The following is a 20,593-nucleotide window of genomic DNA, read 5'->3' on the forward strand; positions in this document are numbered from 1 at the left end:
TCCACGGCCAACATTTCTTCCCCATGGCCCCTGTCTGCCGGGTCCTTTGATGGACACTGGGGAAACACTGGCGCTAGTGGGGAAGAACCCGCTTGCTATTGCAGGAGTCCTAAGAAACATGGGTTCGACTCCTGGGTGGGGAAGACCCCCTGGAGGAGGGAATGGCAACCCACTCCAGTATTCTTGCCTGGAAAACTCCATGGACAGGAGCCCAGCAGGTTGCAGTCCATGGGGTTGCAAAAGTTGGACAAGACTGAGTGACAGCACACAAATGTGAAGTGGACACGTTCCTTTCCCTCAAATGAGCTGGAAGAGAGCTGGTGAGCCAGGGCTCTGTTTATGATACAGCCCACTTGTAGGATGTCGCCCTCCAGAGTGACTTAGTGGAACTTTAGAAGCCCTTTCACAGCCCTCATTTTGGTCCTCACAGCAGTGAAATATATGCCCTGCGAGGCTGACTTAGCCCACTTGTCAGAAGAGGATGCTGAGGTCCCAGAGAAGAAAGGCTCCAAGGATACCTAGCAGGTTCAGAGGAGCCTTGGACCTACAGTCCCGGGTGCCTCAGGACTGAAATCTGGAGACCAAGTCAGGTCAGGAGTCACTGCCTGGGTGAGTCCAGTTTGACCCACGAGAGGGCAGCAAGCCAGTGTGGCCACCTTACTCTAACGCCGGAGACCTAGCAGGTGACAGAGCTGGTGTGGGACTCAAAGTGAGTCCCATGGACGCGGCGCACCTCGCTGCAAAGGATGTGGAGTCTCCCTGGGGGTTGAGAGCATGACACAATCTCCGCATCAGACCGGAGGGGCTAACCAGGCTCCCGGGAGGAGCAGGACACCCAAAGGAGGACAGAGCCGTGGAAGCTTGCCAGGTGACCTGGGCATTGAATTCCTGGTGGAGGGTTAAAGCATGTCCAAGTCAACCCAGCCGTTCCAGCAAGTTTTGAATAGATTGGTGTGGCCGGAGATGCCAAGGGTCGGGGACTGGCTCCTGAAGAGCCACGAATCCCCAACAGTGGAGCTCAGATGACCTTGGAGGCAGGAGTTGGAGGCTGGCAGCCGTTGGATCTGAGCCACTGAGACATCCAGTTTAGCCCATGGGAGGGAAAAAAAAAAAAAAGACTTGGCTGCCAGACTTTGAACATGGAATGATTTTACATATGGGGACTTGCCTGGTGGTCCAGTGGTTAAGACTCAGAGCCCTCAGTGCAGAGGGCCGGGGACGAATCCCTGGTCGAGGAACTAGATCCTACATGCACAACTAAGACCCAGTGCAGCCACATTAAAAAAAAAAGAGAGCGAGTTCACATAATATAAACAGTAATGCAACTTTTGAACAATTTGGAACATCTAGCAACGTGGTCTGCGACCCCCGGGGCCGAGTAGCCCTTGCTCTCTTTGGACGTGGCATGTATTCTCCAGACTGTTGCCAGTTCCCAGCACCATTGCATCCCACGTGCCAGTGGTCCCATTTCACCTCGCTCGTCCTGGTGTTTCTCCTTGAAACCCCACCACCTTCCTCACATCATCACGAAGTCCCTATAGGCACTCACGTTTGGGATCCCTCCTCGTAGCCACAGGAGCTGGGGGTTGGTGACAAGGTGGGGATCTGTGTTTCCAAGGGATGGGTCCAGGTGGCCACAGCCTGGAGTGAAGAGGGTGGGGCCCCGACCTTGTGAGACTGTTGTTGGCTTGGTCTTCAAGGATAGTGATGATGAAAAGCAGCATTCAGATTCCAACAACAGGAAATTGATAAGCGATTAGATGGATGGGTGAAGGGTGAAGACGGCTTAAGGAACCCGCCAAGGTGTGTAGCTTGGGTGGTGATGTCCACACCAGGGGCGTCTCCTTGGTGAAAACAGAATTCTCTTTCATCTATGAGATGTCTTGTGGGGGTGTTGGGTGAACAGGAAGAGGTGTGAGTCCTGGGCTCCCCCTCCTGAAGCATACCGATCCCGCGAGCCCCTTCGTATTGTCAAACTTCCCTGATCCCCAGTTCCACAGGTGAACCACATAGCTTCTCTGGATAGCCAGACGCTGTCCACTGCCGACACCCCCCACCCCCAGACTACCCCCTCCCCAGTTCTAAAGATGAGGAAACAGAGGTTTGAAGAGAGTCACAACTCAATGCTGGGGACAAGACCCCAGTGTAGCCCTCCTACCCTCTCCCCCGGAAACACAAGGTCAACATAGAGAAACCCTTCAGAGAGTCCTTTAATAGGAATAGCACTGGAGGCCTCCCATCTCCAGCCCCCAGGTCCTCCTCTGCCCCCCCAGCCATGACTCATCTCCTGCCCCACACCCACAGGCCAGCTAGGCCAGCTCCATTGGCATCCACCAACCCTTCCGCGGGATAGCCTGGGACTGGCCTGTAAGCTGTTTGCTCCGAACTGGGACTGGAGGGAATTAGATCCACTGGGGGCTACTTGGTAGCCCCTGGGCTCTGAGCCGAGCTTTAGGAGGGGCGCAGCAGCTGGCTGAGCGTGGGCCGGCTTTTTAGTTGTCTTGAAAGAGGAGTCTGGCTTAGTGAGGGACCACCGTGGGAGCAGGGGTCGGGCTCCTGGCGTCAAAATCCTTAGGGTCAGGCTTGCATCCTTGACACTGTGACCTGGGGACCCTCTGGCTTTGAGGAGACAGGGTCCCAGTTTTATCGGAGGATCCGGCGGGCAGACTGAGGACAGGTGGGCAATCTTAGGGTCAGTGTGATCCAGTGAGGTAGGTGAAAGGGTCCAGCCTGGATCTCCCCACCCCAAGAAGTGCCCAGGCTCTGCTGCAACAAGTGATGTCTTGTGCAAGGACAAGCCGTCGGGGAGCTTAACGAGGCCATGACATCCAGCCCAGGTTCCTAGCACCCGCAGGGCTGCGGGTGTGCCTTTCTCCGAACCTCACGCAGGGGCTGTGTGACTTGTGAGCGTCCTGAGCCCGGCTGTCCGTGCACTCTCCCACGCGGGCCGCGCGTGGCCATCTCTGTGTGCTGTGACGTCATTCTGCCCCGAACCTCTCCTCGTCCTCCCTGGCCTGTCTCACTCACCCACCCGTCCCCTGTGGCGACGTGCGCCGGCTCTCCCAGACTACTGGTCGACCTCCACCTTCACTTTGGCCATCTCCCCACGCCCCTCTTCCGGAGGGTTCCCTGCCCCACACCCGCTCCCCGGCCCCTCGGCCCCCGGTGCCAGTGGGCCCCCAGAGTCCCCCAGCCCCGGCCCGTGGATGTGGGTGCGCTGGTGCTTGCGGAAGTTGGAGGAGTTGTTGAAAGTGCGGTCGCAGAGGCTGCAGCGGAAGGGGCGCTCGCCGGTGTGGATGCGCGCGTGGCCGCTGAGCACCGAGGACTGGGTGAAGCCCTTGCCGCACACGCCGCAGTGGTAGGGCCGCTCGCCCGTGTGCACCCGCTCGTGGTCTCGCATGTCTGAGGAGCGGCGGAACGGCTTGGCGCAGAACCGGCAGGCGAAGGGCTTCCCCACCGCCGCGCCCGCCGCTGCCGCCGCCAGCACCACCTCCGACCTCTCCGGGGGTGCCCAGGGCCGCTGCTCTCGAGTTGCCGCCGCCGCCGCCTCCGGGGGCCTCTGAGGGGCCCCCGGCTCCACTCCGTGTCGGTGCTGGTGCCGCAGCAGCGGGGCCAGGGCCTTGAAGGCCCGGGGGCAGAGGGCGCAGCGGTAGGGCCGCTCACCTGTGTGCAGGCTATAGTGGGCACGGAGGCTGGCAGGGCCAGGGCAGCTGTGGCCACACACGTGACACCGGCTGGGGTCCCCACCCTGCCCGCCACCCTCAGCCCCCGCCAGGTGACCATGTTCGTGGAACAGCAGCTCGGAGACCAGCCGGAAGGCAGCCGGGCACAAGGCACAGTGCAGAGAACCTGGCTCCGGGGGCTCGGGGACCAGCGTGGTGTCCGTCACCTTCACCACCTGGATCTCGATGAGGTCACTCGGGGGGGTGGCTGGGTGGCCATCATCAGGTACCAGGACCTGAGTGGGGAGGGGGAGAAACAGAGGAGCCTGTGGACTCTGCCGCAACATGCCCCCCCCAACACGCCCCACTTATTAAAACGCCCTCTGCAGCCTACTGGGCCCCTCGACTTCTAGATTCAGCTCTCCATCCTCTGGGATTCTGCCCTATGACCATCAAGGCTTCTCCTCCTGCCCAAAATACATCACAGATCCAGCCATTTCTCTCCCCCACCCGCACTTAAAAGCCAATCATCTGTTGCCAAGTCTCCTAACCCTCTGAATGTCTCTGTGCCTACGCCTGCTCCCTTATAACCTACCTCCCCAAAGCAGCCCGAAGGACCTTTTGAAAACGGAAATCAGACAGCAGTCATTTTCCCACTCAAAACTGTCACATGACTCCAATTGCACTTAAAATCCCAAACCGGTCATCTAATATCCACCCTGACCCAGCTCCTCCTTATCTCTCTGACCCCAGTGTAACTATAAGCTGGCACACAGCTGACTGCTCTCGTCTAAATTTAGCTCCCCTACCCCCCACTCTCTCAGCTCACTCTTTCTCTCCAGATCACAATTAAGTCTCGTTTATTGTCTCTCTTCCCCTACTCGACTGTGCGCTCCAAAAGAATACAGTTCATGTATTCGTTCGCCTCTCCATCTGTCTAGCCCAGGTAGGAGCTCAGTAAATGTCTGTCGAATGAATGAATGTCCTCAGGTACTCTCCCATCCTGAGCACGGGTCCAAAGTCACCTGGAGCAGTCGTTTCTCCTTCCACCCAAATCCTCTCCTGGGCATCAAGAGGCATCCCTCAGATCCCTGCAGAATCATACCCCACCCCAGCGTGGATGCCCCAGTTATAACCCGACACCCTTGTCTTTCAGGGTCACCTTCCCAACCTAGGAGGTTCGCTACCCCTAAAATTTCAGAGGCCCCGCCCTCCAGAGGCCCCGCCCCCTAATTAGACAAACTCCATCCCCGGGAACTCTCCGAACCCATCAACAGCTCAGATGTCCCACCCACCCCACCTCAGGGTCCACCCACTCAGGCCCCACCCACCGCCCTCATTGGCTCCTCTATAAACCCCGCCCCTCGCCCACCCCGAGAAAGTTCCGCCCCCAGAGCAGGAGCCATAAATACCGCCCCCGGCCCCCACCTAGGCCCCGCCCCGGCCCCGCCCCCAGCCCTGAGACCTCCTGCCGTCTCGAGTCCCCAGCCATGGCCCCTTCCTCGCCCGCACCAGGTCCGGAGGCTCCGGGGATCGCGGCTCTGGGGCCGCTGAGCTCGGACTCGGGGGTTCCGGGCGCGCGGCGGCCATCTTCTGCCCAGGCCCCGCCCCCGAGGCCCGTGGTCGCTTCGGGAGGGGGCGTGGCCTGGGAATGGCGCCTGCGCCTCCGCAGGCGCACCGGAGAACGGGGCGGGGCATCCAGAGAGCTGGGAAGAAAGTGCTCAATTTCTTTCTAATCACCTGTCAGTGCCCTCAGGAGCCATTCTGCGTGGTCCGCTGGGTGCCTGAGAAACTAACTCGAATTTCTCTTTTTAACCTGTATGAGTAGGCTCTGGTAGTCAGTTGATACTGACCAGAATTGAATGATTGTTCTGTTTCCATGCCACACATTTTTGCGGTCATCTCCTTTGCATGGCTTGCCATAACCCAGTGAGACAGTTTACCAATGTAAGGATTTTAAAGTCCATTTGCAGAAATACAGTCATCAAACAGCCACACTGGTGGTACTAGGATTTATTAGCAAAAGTCCTTAGGTGGTATGATGTTTGGGAGGAAAGAGTCCAAAGATGGTGGGGTTTTGACAGCACCAAGGACAGGGCTGAGGTCTTAGGCGTCCAATTATTCATTCTGTGGCCTGGTTGTGTGACTTTGAAGAGGTCACCACATTTCTCAGGGTCGTGCCTGCATTTCTCTCACGTACAAAACTGTAGGTGGTTGTAAAACCCAGTAAGAAAGAAATATGCAAGATATTTGGATTGGAGCAACTTTATTTTTTTATTTTATTTTATTATTTTTGGGGCACTCTTTAATATAAATTTATTTATTTTAATTGGAGGCTAATTACTTTACAATATTGTAGTGGTTTTGCCATACATTGACATGAATCCGCCCTGGGTGTACATGTGTTCCCCATCCTGAACCCCCTGCCCACCTCCCTCCTCATCCCATCCCTCTGGGTCATCCCAATGCACCAGCCCTGAGCACTGGATTGGAGCAACTTTAAATTGTTTTCTTGGGAGAGCAGGGGCATCAGTTCAGTCGCTCAGTCGTGTCTGACTCTGCGACCCCATGGACTGCAGCACGCCAGGCTTCTCTGTCCATCACCAACTCCCGGAGCTTACTCAAACTCATGTCCATCATGTCGTGATGCCATCCAACCATCTCATCCTCTGTCGTCCCCTTCTCCTCCTGCCTTCAATCTTTGCCAGCATCAGTGTCTTTTCCAATGAATTGGTTCTTTGCATCAGGTGGCCGAAGTATTGGAGTTTCAGCTTCAGCATCAGTCCTTCCAATGAATATTCAGGACTGATTTCCTTTAGGATGAACTGGTTGGATCTCCTTGCAGTCCAAGGGACTCTCAAGAGCCTTCTCCAACACCACAGTTCAAAAGCATCAATTCTTCGGCGCTCAATTTTCTTTATAGTCCAACACTCACATCCATACATGACTACTGGAAAAACCGTAGCTTTGACTAGATGGACCGATGTCAGCAAAGTAATGTCTCTGCTTTTTAATATGCTGTCTAGGTTGGTCATAAATTTTCTTCCAAGGAGAAAACATCTTTAATTTCATGGCTGCAGTCACCATCTGCAGTGATTTTGGAGACCAAGAAAATAAAGTCTCTCACTGTTTCCACTGTTTCCCCATCTATTTGCCGTGAAGTGATGGGACCAGATGCCATGATCTTAGTTTTCTGAATGTTGACCTTTAAGCCAACTTTTCCACTCTCCTTTTTCACTTTAATCAAGAGGATCTTTAGTTCTTCTTCACTTTCTGCCATAAGGGTGGTGTCATCTGCATAGCTGAGGTTATTGATATTTCTCCTGGCAACAGGGGAGGAGATGCTAAACATGACAGTTTTTCCTAAATTCTGCTTCTCCTCCTTCTGGGAACATGATAAGTCTGAATTTTCCTTTGCAATTAGACATGGCCTTGTGATTCTCCTTGCCCAGTGAAATATAAGTGAAAGAGATGTGTGTCAACTTCAGCACAAGGTAAGAGCCAGCTCAGCTGTTGATCACTTTCCATTCCTGCTGTTCTGTGCTTGGGAACTTGTAGGGTGAAGTGAAGTGAATTCATCAGCCTAAATTCCAGAGTATGTGTCTACAGCGACCAGAACCTGATGCTCATCTTCCTTAGATATATAACACTTAAAATAATCATGTATTGTGTAAAGCCACTGAGCTTGGCGTTGTTTGTTACTGCAGCAGAGTCTATTGACAGATGAATATAGGGAGCCTTTATTAATATTAATTTTATCTTGAACCATTTCTCTATACAAAAAATATCCAGAATCATAAATAGCTCCCTGTTCTCACTAATAAACAAAGACTGTACAACTTTACAGAAGTAGTCTAAGCCCTCTGTGTACCCCTCCCCACCGATTTTCCTCCTTTGCTTCCCTGAGAGAGGTTACTAGATTCTGCATCTTCTGTTTCCCATTCCTACTGACTGACTGATGCATGTATGTCTTTCTATTTTGCTACATACATGATACAATGTGATACTGTTCTGCACATTTAACACCTTTAGGATAAATGGTGTCATTCAGTGTAACCTTTTCTCTCCTCAATATTGCTTTTTTATATTTGTAAACATCCATAGCTTAGTGTAGTCTAGTCATTCATTGTCAATGCTGTTTTGATAGCCGACTGATGATGCCAGATTACCTTTATTCATTCTCCTGGTGGTGGACATTGGGTTGGTTCCAATTTTCTTCCTTTTTACTGAAAGTATAGTTGATTTACAATATTTTGATAGTCTCATTACAGCGAAGTGGTTCCTATATATATATATATTCTCTTTTGGATGTATATATTTTTGGCTTCTTTTCCGTTATAATTTATTACAAGATATTGAATATAGTTTCCTATCATATACAGTAGGTTCTTTTTGGTTATCTCTCTGTTTTTTAATTTTGTTGTTGCAAAAACGTGTATTATTTCCCTTTGAGTGAAGGCTCCAGAGAGGGTTCCAAAGTGGTTAACAAGTTGCCTAGTGGGACTTCCCTGGTGGTCCAGTGGTTCAGAGTCTGTCTGCCAACACAAGGGACACAGGTTTGATCCCTGGTCTGGGAAGATTTCACATGCCCTGGCGCAACTAAGCCCCTGAAACACAGTTTCTGAGCCTGAGCTCTAGATCCTGTGCTTGCCACAGAGTAGCCCCGGACTTGGCAACTAGAGAAAGCCCTTGAGCAGCATCGAAGACCTAGCACAGCCAAAAATAAACAAAACAAACAAAAAATATAAACTGCCTAGTGGCAGAGAGAGGTTTCAGGCAGAAGCCCTACTACCAGAGGGGCTCCTCAAAGGCCGCTGGGCTCCAGAGGCTCCTAGCGGTGCTTTGGAGACTGAACCTTTGCAGGAAAAACCCGTCCAGCCCCGCCCGGGACCAGCCGGCCTGCAGAGGCTGGTCAGGTGGGCGCCCATCGTCGTGATGAGTTTCACCTGCTTGTCCAGGATGTGGGGGCAGGAAGTCATGGAACCGGAGTCAGGCGGGGAGGACCGGGGCCTGTGGGTCCATGAAGGCCTGGCTCGGGTTCTTCTCCGGGAGCAGGGCGGCCCCAAGGCGTCCGGGATCTGACTCCCTCGTCCTGTCCTGGACGGACGTCCTGGAAGAGCGCGCGGCCGCAGCGCTGGCTCTGCAGGTCCCATGGAGCTCGGCGCCCCTCCTGCCCCCCGTTTCTCCCCCGATCCGCAGGGAGATGGCCCACCCTCCAGAGCCGCCTGGTCCTAGTGGTCGGAGAAGCCCAGAGAGAGGTCGGGGCGGCAGGCCGGAGACGGCACGTGGACCGGGCGGCCGGGGCGCCTCCGCCTGCGGGAGTAAGTCTCAGGAATCTGGGAGCTCACGGGTGGCCGGCGACAAGGAGCCGAGCTCTGCAAATGGCGTTGGCTGGTCCCGGGGGCCGAGGACAGCTGAGTGGTTGGTTCCAAGGTTGCCACTGGAAAAATGGTTGGAGGGTGGGTGGAGGCTGGAGGAAGGGGCGTCCCTGGGCCTGTTCTGTCTGAGCACCGTGGAAGGAGAGACACATTCGCAGTGCTGCCCAGCGCACTGCGGTTATCTGTAAGCAGCACAATGATTCTGTTAGTCATATCCTCCCAATTTGTCCCCTCCTCTACCATTTCCCTTTGGTATCCATAAGTTTGTTTTCTACTTCTGTGGGTCTATTTCTGTTTTTTATATGTATGTATAAAAAGTTCATACATGATGCTTTTGAACTATGGTGTTGGAGAAGTCTCTTGAGAGTCCCTTGGACTGCAAGGAGATCCAGCCAGTCCATTCTGAAGGAGATAAGTCCTGGGTGTTCATTGGAAGGACTGATGCTGAAGCTGAAACTCCAATACTTTGGCCACCTCGTGCGAAGAGTTGACTCGTTGGAAAAGACCCTGATGCTGGGAGGGATTGGGGGCAGCAGGAGAAGGGGACGACAGAGGATGAGATGGATGGATGGCATCACTGACTTGATGGGCATGAGTTTGAGTAAACTCTGGGAGTTGGTGATGGACAGGGAGGCCTGGCATGCTGCGATTCATGGGGTCGCAAAGAGTCGGACATGACTGAGCGACTGAACTGAACTGAACTGATAAAAAGTTCATATGTATCATATTTTAGATTCCACATAGGAGTGATATCTTATAATTTCTATTTCTCTGACTCCCTTCATTTAGCACAATAATCTCTTATCTGTTCATGTTGCTGCAAACGGCATTATTTCATTCTATTTAATGGCTGTGTAATACTCCATTGCTGGAGGAAGAAATGGCAACCCACTTCTGTATTTTTGCCTGGAATCCCCATGGACAGAGGAGCCTGGTGGGCTACAGTCCATGGGGCCACAAACAGTCAGACACCACTGAAACAACTTAGCTCACATGCAGTACTCCATTGCATATAGACATATGCCACTTTTTATCCATTCATCTGTCACTGGACATCCTGGTGCAAGTTTTTTGTTGGTATTTTTTGTTTTGCTTTCTTTTGAGCAGTGACTAATCTAATGACTCTTTGAATTGTCAGTACCTACTACTCAGGAAATATCTTGTGCAAGTAAGGAACCCTTGAAGCTTAAGGTTCATTAGATTCATGGTAAATCCACCTCTGCAGTTATGCATTACTAATTTTACAGCAAAGAATTCTATGTGCTTTGCTATGTGTGAAGAAGAATCCTTGTAGATGGGGCAGAATATCAGATGGAACTTGACTGTGAAGGCCCTGCATTCCTCCTTTAGGAGCCATGCTGTTACTATTTACTTCACCTATTTTCTTTATTTTCTAAAAATTTATTTTTAAATTGAAGGATAATTGCTTTACAGAATTTTGCTGTTTTCTGTCAAACTTCAACCTGAATCACCCATAGGTATACATATGTCCCCTCCTTCCTGAACCTCCCTCCCATCTCCCTCCCTACCCCACCCCTCTAGGTTGGTACAAAGCCCCTGTATGAGTTCCCTGAGACCTACAGCAAATACCCATTGGCTATCTATTTTACATATGGTAATGTGAGTTTCCATGTTACTCTCTCCATACATTTCACCCTCTCCCCAAGTCCATATGTCTATTCTCTATGTCTGTTTCTCCACTGCTGCCCTGCAAATAAATCCTTTGGTACCATATTTTTAGATTCCGTATACATGCATTAGGATATGATATTTATCTCTCCTTTTCTGACTTACTTCACTTGATATAATAGGCTCTAGGTTCATCCACCTCATTAGAACGAACTTAAATGCATTCCTTTTTATGGCTGAGTAATACTCCATTGTGTATATGTACCAGACCTTTTTATCCATTCATCTGTTGATGGACATCTAGGTTGCTTCCATGTTTTAGCTATTGCAAATAGTGCTGCAATGAACACTGAGGTACATGTGTCTTCTTAAATTTTGGTTTCCTCAGGGTATATGCCCAGGAGTGGATTTGCTGGGTCATATGGTGGTTTTATTCTGAGTTTTTAAAGGAATCTCCATACCGTCTTCCATGGTGGCTGTATCAATTTACATTCCCACCAACAATCCAAGAGTGATCTCTTTTCTCCACACCCTTTCCAGCATTTATTGTTTGTAGACTTTTTGATGATGGCTATTCTGATCTGTGTGAGGTGATATCATACCTCTTGTAGTTTTGATTTGCATTTCTCTAATAATGAACTATGTTGAGCATCTTTTCATGTGTTTGTTAGCCACCTGTATGTCTTTGAAGAAATGTCTGTTTAGGTCTCTTCCCCACTTTTTGATTGGGTTGTTTGTTTTTCTGGTATTGAGTTGTATGAGCTGCTTGTATATTTTGGAAATTAATCCTTTGTCAGTTGTTTCATTTGTTAGTCTCACCTATTTTTAAACAGAAAAGCCCCTGAGGTTCTGGGAACCGGAGACCAGGAGACCCTGACTTGAGTTCCATCTGGTTCCTGATTGACTAGTTTTAAGCAAGTTCCTTCCCGTCCTTGTCCTTATTTCCCCCAGTCTGTGTTGGAGGAGAGCATTCCCTGATTTCCTCGGCTGTTTGTGACAGTATCGGAACAAAAAGAGGAAAAAGAAAAAAAAAAAAAAAAAAGAGGGGCTTCCCTGGTGGTTAAAACTCTGAGTTTCCACTGCAGGGGAGGTAGGATTTGGTTCCTGGTCAGGGAACCTCCGCATGCCGTCAGGTGCAGATAAAGGGGGTAAATTATAAAGAAAAATCAAGTTTGCAAACTTGAAAAAAAAAAAACAAAAATGAAACCAGGGGCCGGGAACTCCCCTAGAGTGATCCTTTTGGGATCCATCTTATAAGAGCCTAAGCGCAAAGCGGAATCTTCCTGTCTTGGGCTTCGTGTTTGCACCCCGAGCATTTTTGCAAAAGGCCTGAATCGCGCAGCTTCTAGCCGGCTTAGAAGTCCGGGGTCCCTCCTAGCCGGGCCTCCCGTAAAAGCACTTCCCACTGTCCGCTCGACCTGAGCCGAAAGGCAGCTCAGAGGACGGATCTCATAGGTGCGGGAGGCTGATGGCCAATACTGAGGAGTTTAGAATCTAAACTTTAGAAGAGGAGCGGATAAATGGAGGAGGAAGAAGGAGGACCATAGAGAGGTTGGCGGCTGATAGAGGGGTCCAGGGTGGGAGGGAAACGAGAGAAAGCGTCTGGCTAGAGCGGTGGGAGGGAGGAAATCATAGAGAGGAGGCTAGAGGGAGGACTAGAAGGGCCATGGTGGGCGGGGAGGTGGGTCTGAGGGCAATTGGCTTCCAATGCGAGGAGTGAAGACACAGCCGAAAGGACCATTTCCTTCAGGGTTTTAGGCCGGCGAGGGGGTGGCGCGGAGGCGGGGGGGGGGGGGGGGCTTGCCTGGTGGCTCAGTGGTAAAGAACAGACCTGCCAATCCAGGAGACGCGGGTTCCATTCCTAGGTGGGGAAGATCCCCTGGAGAAGGGAATGGCAACCACCTCCAGTGCTCCTGCCTGGGAAAACAGAGGAGCCTGGCGGGCTACAGTCCGTGGGTCACAAAGAGTCGACATGACTGAGCGACTAAACACGCACACACATATTATCGCTCTAGAGCTGTCTCAAACCCCACAACCCCTTCTGTAGCTCAAATCTCGTTCTTTCTCAGCTAGATTTCGGCCCCAGCCTCCTCCCTACTCTCTGAACTTTCACTCTCTGGCCCGACAACATAGGCAGAGAGACCTTTCTAAAATTTTTGTCCTTTCCCAGCTCAAAGTCCTTCCACACTCCCTTTTGACTCGACAGAAATCTCAACTCCTTGGCCCTGTGTTCGTCACGTATGGACGTGAGAGTTGCATTATAAAGAAAGCTGAGCGCTGAAGAATCGATGCTTCTGAACTGTGGTGTTGGAGAAGATTCTTGAGAGTCCCTTGGACTGCAAGGAGATCCAACCAGTCCATCCTAAAGGAAATCAGTCCTGAATATTCATTGGACGGACTGATACTGAAGCTGAAACTCCAATAAATACTTTGGCCACCTGATGTGAAGAACTGACTCATTGGAAAAGACTCTGATGCTGGGAAAGATTGAAGGTAGGAGGAAAAGGGGATGACAGAGGATGAGATGGTTGGATGGCATCACCGACTCAATGGACATGAGTTTGAGTAAACTCCGGGAGTTGGTGATGGACAGGGAGGCCTGGCGTGCTGCAGTCCATGGGGTTGCAGAGTCGGACACGACTGAGTGACTGAACTGAAATGCCCTGCGTTGAAAGGCCTTCATGACGAAGTTCCTGCCAAGCTCACTGACCTCCTCTCACCACTTGGATTGTGCATCTGCCAAACACAACATGTCATAACCCCCAGTGAAACCCTCATGCTTTCATTTCTCCAGGTGCCAGGTCTTGGACTCTTCTCACTACCCAGAATAACCTTTCCTGATGGTTCCTGGCTGTTTCATCAGGGCTTAATTCCTCCAGAAAGCAACCTCTGACTCCTGCATCGCTCTAGCTCCCAGGCTGACTGAGCCACTCCTTCAGGCTACTGGTTTTACAGGAATGCTTGTAAAGCCCTTATATGACAGTTCCCTCTCTAGCTCCCAACTCGCCCCTGACTCCTGCAACACAAACTCCAAGTTCTTCAGTCCAGTACCTGTGATGTTTCAGCCAGCATCATCCCTGGCTGTGCACATGATGCTTGCAGCTGCTGCCGCACTTGTGATACGCTGTGCTTAGTCGCTCAGTCGTGTCTGACTCTTTGTGACCCCGTGGACTGTAGCCCACCAGAAACCTCTGTCCATGGGGATTCTCCAGGCAAGAATACTGCCGTGGGTTGCCATCCCCTCCTCCAGGGGATCCTCCCAACCCAGGGATCGAACCCAGGTCTCCTGCATTGCAGGCATATTCTTTACTATCTGAACCACCAAGAAAGCTCAAGAATTCTGATGTGGGTAGCTGTGGCGCTTAGTCGTGTCCAACTCTTTGTGACCCCAGGGACTGTAGCCCACCGGGCTCCTCTGTGCATGGGATTCTCCAGGCAAGAATTCTGGAGTGGGTAGTCATTCCCTTCTCCAGGGGATCTTGCCAATCCAGGGATCAAACCTGCATCTCTTGCATTGACAGGCAGGTTCTTTACAACTGAGCCACCAGGGGTGTTTCTGCACCTTGAAAGAAGAACGGTTCTTTAGGCTGTTTGCAGTCTTGGCCTTTGCCCCCACTTCACTGCGCCTGGAACTGCATTCATGCTTCCCAAAGGCGGGCTAACTCTTTTGTCCACGACTGACCTCAGATGTTTCCTCCAGGCAAACTTTCCAATTCTGCACCCCTCCCCCACCCCAGTTTGGTCATGTGCCCCTTCTGACCCCTTGGAGTGCCTCCTCATTGCACTTGTGACCCTACTTTGTAGCTGCCTATTTGTTAGCTGGCCTCCCATAGATTTGTCTTTCCAATATGGTGGCCACCCACCATGCATCAGTATTGAGCTTTTGAAATGGGATCAGTCCAGATTAAGAAGTAAGGTGGCAGCTGCTAGCAGATACTGTTTTGAGAATGGCAGGTGGTGGCCTTGAGTCTGATACAGTTCAGAAAATTCAAGTTCTCAGTGATGGAAGAGTGTGTCTGAAACCATGTCTACAATGACTACCCAGCCCCATTAACCAAAAATATGTATTTTTTTTTGCTGCACTGTGTTTTTCTTGCTGCACAGGCTTTCTCTAGTTGCAGCAAGCGGGGGCTCCTCATTGCAGCAGCTTCTCTGGTTGTGGAGCACGGGCTTCAAGAGTTAGTTTCGGTGCATGGGCTTAACTGCTCCGTGGCATTTAGGATCTTTCTGGACCAGGGATCGAAACTGTGTCTCCTGCATTGGCAGCTAGGTTCCTATTGACTGTGCCACCAGGGAAATCCTCCAGCTCCATTGTTGATGCCCGAGCCACGGTGACTCCATTTTTATCTTAAATATTCTTTTCTTTACTGGTTATAGAAGATGTATGAATACAGTGTATGTTTGACAGGCCATAAGACAGGCTGTTGTGGTCAGCATAAAGTTCAAGACAGGTCATGTATCAGCCCGAAAGACTTCCCCATACATCAACATCTGAAAATTTCTTCTATCATGATCTACATCTCAATATAGAAAAGTAAGATTAAAAGGAAAAACAAAGAATGTCAAACATTGCATGACAGATGAGGAAACTGAGTCACCACATGCTTTTCAGATTTGCCTAGAGAAGGGAATTCCCTGGCCGTTCAGTGGTTAGGACTTAGTGCCTTCACTGCCGTGGACCTGGGTTTAATCCTTGGTGTTGGACCACTAAGATCCCACAAGCCAAGCAGCCTGGAAGGTGGAGGGGCGGGGAGATTTGCCTGGAGAAACTTGAGGTCTGATTGATTTTAGACCAGAATTGGAATCCAGCTGTTTCTAACCTCCTCATTACAATCTGATCTTTGCCAGGAAACATGGAATGCCCAATCCTTCAAGACAGTGGGTACTGAGGCAAGAAGGCGGCCCTGTGTGAATTTCCAGTGCTCTCCGTGGGGATGAGGGTGGGGAGCGGAGCTTGAAAGCCCAACCTTCTGGTTTTTCCTGGCCAGCACCCAGCTAGCCTTGAGGGCTGTGTCACATTCGGGCAGCTTTTTCCCTAACTGTCTTTCAGCGGCACCCCTCTAACTCTCTGGGACCACAGGACACGTTCCCGAAATTGAAGGTCTGGGGATGAGAAACTGTAAAGACCTCCCAGATTTAGGATGTAACCCTGGCTCCAGCACCTGCTTTCTGTGGGACCATCAGCTTCTCAGTTAAACTCATTGCGGGTCAGTTCCCTCATGTGTAAAATGCTAGGACTGAATCTGACACCTTCTTGTTCAAGTTCTCTTTTCGGCATATATCTGATTCCTTAGTGACGCTGACTCGTCGTTGTTCAATTTGTCTCTTGATTGTCATCCCTACCTGCTTCTCCTAGGTGCTGGGGCAGGGGTGCCTGGGAAGATGTCAATATTTTGGTCTCTGTCGCCCCCAGGAGGCTGAGGAGAGCTCCTTGTTGCAGCAGGTGTCCAATGCAGATAACATGGGTCTCCTCTTAAGGTAGAGGAAGGCAGGGACTACCTAGGTCCTGTTGGCTCGTGCTTTTACCCCCACAAGCTGGTATCTAGGAGCCATTTGTGTGTTGAACAACACACAACAGATTAGTGTTGAACGAAATGACTCTGCTTCAAGCCAGCGGAACAAAAGGTGTTCGGAACCCTTCCTTTGAGGGGGTGTGTTTCCGGGCGGAAGGCTTTCATGTAAACCCCACCCCTCTCCTCTGTGGTCGGAGCCCGTGTGTCCCCATTTAGGGCTCCTGGGGTGGGGGTTAATGTTTCCCCCTCCTGCACTCCGGGATTGGGCTTTTGGGAGGCAGTTCCTCATAACGGAAGGACAGAAAGGGTCACGCCCGGAGTAAGGGCCCTGGAGCACGAGGCCGGGTCACCAAGACCGGACCTGCTGACCCACTGAGGGGACGATTGGGCCGAGCCTCTTGGGAACACACAAGAGGTGAACACCAGGCAGGTCTTGGGGTGGGTGGGGGGGCTTTGCAAAGAGATGGTGGGAAGGTCGATCGAATACAGACTCTGGAGGTGAGAGACTTCGTTGGCGGCCGCTGTGGGGATGGCGGGGGTGGGGGGTGGGGGGCAATGGAAACACGTAATTGGTGTCGCAGGAGCTGTATGAAAGGAGGAGACCTTGGAGCTGGAGAGAAAGTCTCCAAGGATATTAAACCGTCTGCTTTGCCCCGTCGCTCTGTTCCATCGATACCTGCTCGCTGACTGGAAGGGCAGAGTACACCCACCCACACAGACACCGTGAGTGGGGAAGCCCAGTGACACAGTCCCACCCAGCACGCGGCCGTCCCGAATGCCCGCGAGCTTCCAGGAACGCGGCCTGTCTCAAGGCCCACGCCTTCGCCTATCCGGACATCCGGTGCTTCATTTGTGAAGCTTGTGGCAAGGCCTTAAAAGGACCCCGCTGTCTCTGCCCACCGCGCTTCCTGCTGCTGCTCCTGCTGCTCCCGGCAGGTCAGCCTTAGCAGGGAGCCTGCTCAGCACGTCCTGGTGCCTCACGGCAGACTGGGTCTCCTGCTAATGTGGGCACAAAAAGGGAAAGACAGAGAGTCGCTCAGGCGTGTCTGACTCTTCGCGACCCCATGGACTGTAGTTCATGGGATTCTCCAGGCCGGAGTACTAGAGTGGGTAGCTGTTCCCTTCACCAAGGGATCTTCCCCAACCCAGGGATCGAACACAGGTCTCCTGCATTGCAGACGGATTCTTTACCAGCTGAGCCACCAGGGAAGCCCGTGGTAGATGCAGAGGGAGGGAAGGGCACAGCACGCATGCTGTTAGGGGGCCACGTCCTGGGAATCCTGCCGCAGGCCGCCAGCGTCCAGCTCGAGGGCTGTCAGTTGCAGAGCTAGGCCCCGCCCTCTCTGAAGGACAAGGCAGTACCCTTTTCTGTGCTGGCTCTTTCTAACACTGAATGATCTTCAGCCTTCGGGTGTGCTGCGAGTCAGTGGGTGGCAGGGGAAGGAGGAGACAGTATCATGAAAGATGGATTCACCTCCAAGGGTGATTTCTGGTCTTGGCTCAGATGGTAAAGAATCTGCCTGCAGTGCTGGAGATCCCTGGGTCAGGAAGATCCCCAGGATTAGGGAATGGCAACCCGCTCCAGTTTTCTTGCCTGGAGAATGCGCATGGACAGAGGAGCCTGGGGGGCTACAGTCCATGGGATCATAAAGAGTTGGACACGACTGAGCGAATAACACAACACTTTTTCCTATTGTAGAATGACTGGTTCCTTCTCCGGCCCAGAAGGATAAAGTGACTTTTAAAGGAAAGTCACAACTTTTCGGACAAAAGCTATCTCTTTTGTCTTCCCTCCCTCCGCATCTACCGCGTCTCCAAATAGTGACTTTATACTGGCTGGGTATTTTCTTTTTTTTAACCCTCCGATGGCAGAGGTGAGGCGCGCAGGCACCCGGAACCGTGGTTCGCGGGTGTTTTGTTTCCCGCCGGGGCGGATGCCTCGGGTCCCGCCCGGTCGCGATGGCGGCGGGAGCCGGTAGAGGGCTCTGGACTCTGAGTCCATCTCTGCCGCGCCGCAGACAGACGTCCTGGGGCCGCCCCTCGGGCCGCTTCCAGCCGCGCCCGGACCCGAGAGGCTCCCGCACCGCCGGCCGGCGCCGGGAGGCTGGACCCGAGCTCCGCGCGGCCGGAGAGGCCCGAGCAGCGCGGTGCGTCTGCTGGGGCGCCCGCTCAGACGCAGATGCGCGGGGCGGAGCGGTTCGGAGCTGGTGGGTTCCGCGGAAAGAGCTAATTTAGAGGGTCCCGCTCGTGTCCACCCCTCAGGTTCCCAGAGGGCTCCTCGACCCCGAGCCTCTCCGTGGGCCATGGGCCCTCCTTCCCTAGGGTGGCACCCCGCCCCGGGGCCTCTGCCCACCTGGGAAGGCCCGTCACCCGCTCACCGAAGGGGATGGTGTTGGCCCTGCGTGGCCGGAGCCCAGGCGCCCCTCTTGTTCCCGTCCCTCCCCGAGAGCTCCCCGCACTGCCGGAGCCACAGCACCTCCCGCTCGGAGGTCTTCAAGCACCCCAGCGAGGATTCAGAGGCGTCGCTTCACGCACCGGCCCGCTGTGTCCCGGTGTTCTCAGAGGCCGGGCGGCTGGCCCAGCACATCCAGGACCGCTCGGCTGGAAGGGATTTCCTGGACGGTGGAGAGGCCGCAGGGGCTCCGTAGAGGCTCCTGTTTCTGGTGCAGAAGGCAGAGCGCGGGGTCTGGGCCGCCTCCTTACTTGCCCTGTGACCTGAGGCTGCCTCGCTGGGCCTGTTTCCTCCTCCGGAAATTACTTGTGACCTCCAGCCAACCTGCCCAGCGGGGAGAAGCAGGAGCCTCTTGTTGGACCCTTGACTCTCCCACAGCCTCTCTTCATAGCCTGGGATCGATCACCACCCATCCTGGACTCAGTTTCTCTATCTGTGAGAGGGTACAGAATAAAGCAGCCTGATCAGGTGAGCTGCAAACTCACCTAATATGAAGGTAGCACACACTGTTCCATCACTTTTTTTTTTATTCCCTTCGACCAAGCGGAACAGCTAGCAGGATCTTAGTTCTCCAGCCAGGGATGGAAACTGTGCCCTCGGCAGTGAAAGCCAGGAGTCCTAAGCACTGGACCGCCAGAGAGTTACCTTCATCACTTCTTTTTAGTAACTCATGGTGCCTGCTGAGGCAGGTGAAAACAAATGTTCGTTAGAGTCCTTTTTAAATTGCAGTGGTAGGGCTGGAACCCAGCTGAGGTGGGAACCTTTCTTTTGTGGGTGGGGGTTGTAGGCTGGAGTGCTTTCCTAGGAGTATGTCCCTCAGTCGAGTAGGGGCTGGGCGATGCCACGTGTAGGCTGGGCCACCTCAAGAAGGGCCTGGAATCCCATGCGGAGGAACCTGGGGACTTGGTCCTGAGTGTCTCGGGGGCTGACAGAAGGTTTCATGCATATGACCTAGCTCTGAGAAGAGTATCAGGCCAGGGTGGAAGGAGTTCCGGGGGCCAGCCTACCAGGGAGAAGGCTGGTGCAAGGGCCCAGGTGGGAGCAGGGAGCAGAGCTGGGGCCCGGGGGTGGAGGGAGCACTCGGTGCCTGCCCGGCTTTGGGAAGTGAGGTGAGGGGAGGGATGGGGAACTTTGGGTGGATGTAGGGCCTCCCCGTGACCCTCTCCCAGGAGAGAAGCAGGGCATTTTGTGTGGGTCGGGGAGATGAGCTTTACCTTTCGGCAGGGTGACTGAATTCCATTCATTCGATCATTTAACCAGTATTGAATCCAGCCGCTCTCTGCTCCCCAGACCTTTGCTAGAGTCTGAGGATAGACTTGCCCAGGACAGAACAGGAAAGGCAGGCAGGAAAAGAGCAAATCGGTTAAGGAGCAAGACCCTCACAGAGCGTTAACTAGAGATGCGGAGGAGATGGCCCGAGGGGCAGGGGGGGCCTCCCATCCCCTCCCTGACCTCTGATATCACCTGCAGCGCTACAGTGGTGAAGGGTTACTTGAGTTCCCACCTGGCTAGAAAGGATGCATCCTTGTGAGGGGTGGGGAGGAAAATTCCAGAGAGAGGAACAGCACACACAAGGCCCAGGAGGTGGGAGAGGTTGGCAAGGGGGCACCATGGTGCTGGGGGCCAGTCCACACAGGGCCGGCGCGCTTCTGGGGTTTAGTCTAAAGTGCAGCAAGGAGGGTTTGGGGTCAGGGAGTGACATGTTTCAGCGGGTTTACAAAATTGCTGCCGTGTTGCCATAGGGAAAAGGGGCCAGAGGAGGCAGAGGGGTGGGAGGGGAGGCTGTTACCATGGCAGCAGTGGGCTGGGGACAAGCCCGAGGTGCCCTAGGAAAGTGGCCGTGACTTCTGACTCAGGGGTCAGGTAGAGACAGTGCCATCCCGGCTCCCCAGCTGAGGATGCATGGGCTTCAGCCGATCACGTGACCTCCCTGAGCTTCGGTTTCCTCGTCTATAAGGT

General features: G+C 53.0%; 1 protein-coding gene across 4 annotated transcripts; it reads right to left on the bottom strand.

Moving 5' to 3' along the window:
- Positions 1-2,192: 2,192 nt before the first annotated feature.
- On the bottom strand, positions 2,193-5,281 carry ZNF784 (zinc finger protein 784). 4 transcript variants are annotated; one of them, XM_043435233.1, is made up of 4 exons: positions 5,175-5,271; positions 4,688-4,753; positions 4,258-4,280; positions 2,193-3,958 (listed from the first exon to the last, which is right to left on the bottom strand). In XM_043435233.1, exons 2-4 carry the CDS (start codon positions 4,740-4,742, stop codon positions 3,068-3,070), a joined length of 969 nt encoding a protein of 322 aa, XP_043291168.1. In that variant the 5' UTR covers positions 4,743-4,753; positions 5,175-5,271; the 3' UTR covers positions 2,193-3,067. The 4 variants fall into 4 exon arrangements, with proteins under 4 accessions (XP_043291168.1, XP_043291169.1, XP_043291166.1 ...); XM_043435234.1 differs by having other exon boundaries at positions 5,128-5,245; XM_043435231.1 differs by lacking the exon at positions 4,258-4,280 and having other exon boundaries at positions 5,175-5,268.
- Positions 5,282-20,593: the final 15,312 nt, after the last annotated feature.

Source organism: Cervus canadensis, chromosome 18, assembly GCF_019320065.1.
Source record: "Cervus canadensis isolate Bull #8, Minnesota chromosome 18, ASM1932006v1, whole genome shotgun sequence".
NCBI classification, from domain to species: domain Eukaryota; kingdom Metazoa; phylum Chordata; class Mammalia; order Artiodactyla; family Cervidae; genus Cervus; species Cervus canadensis.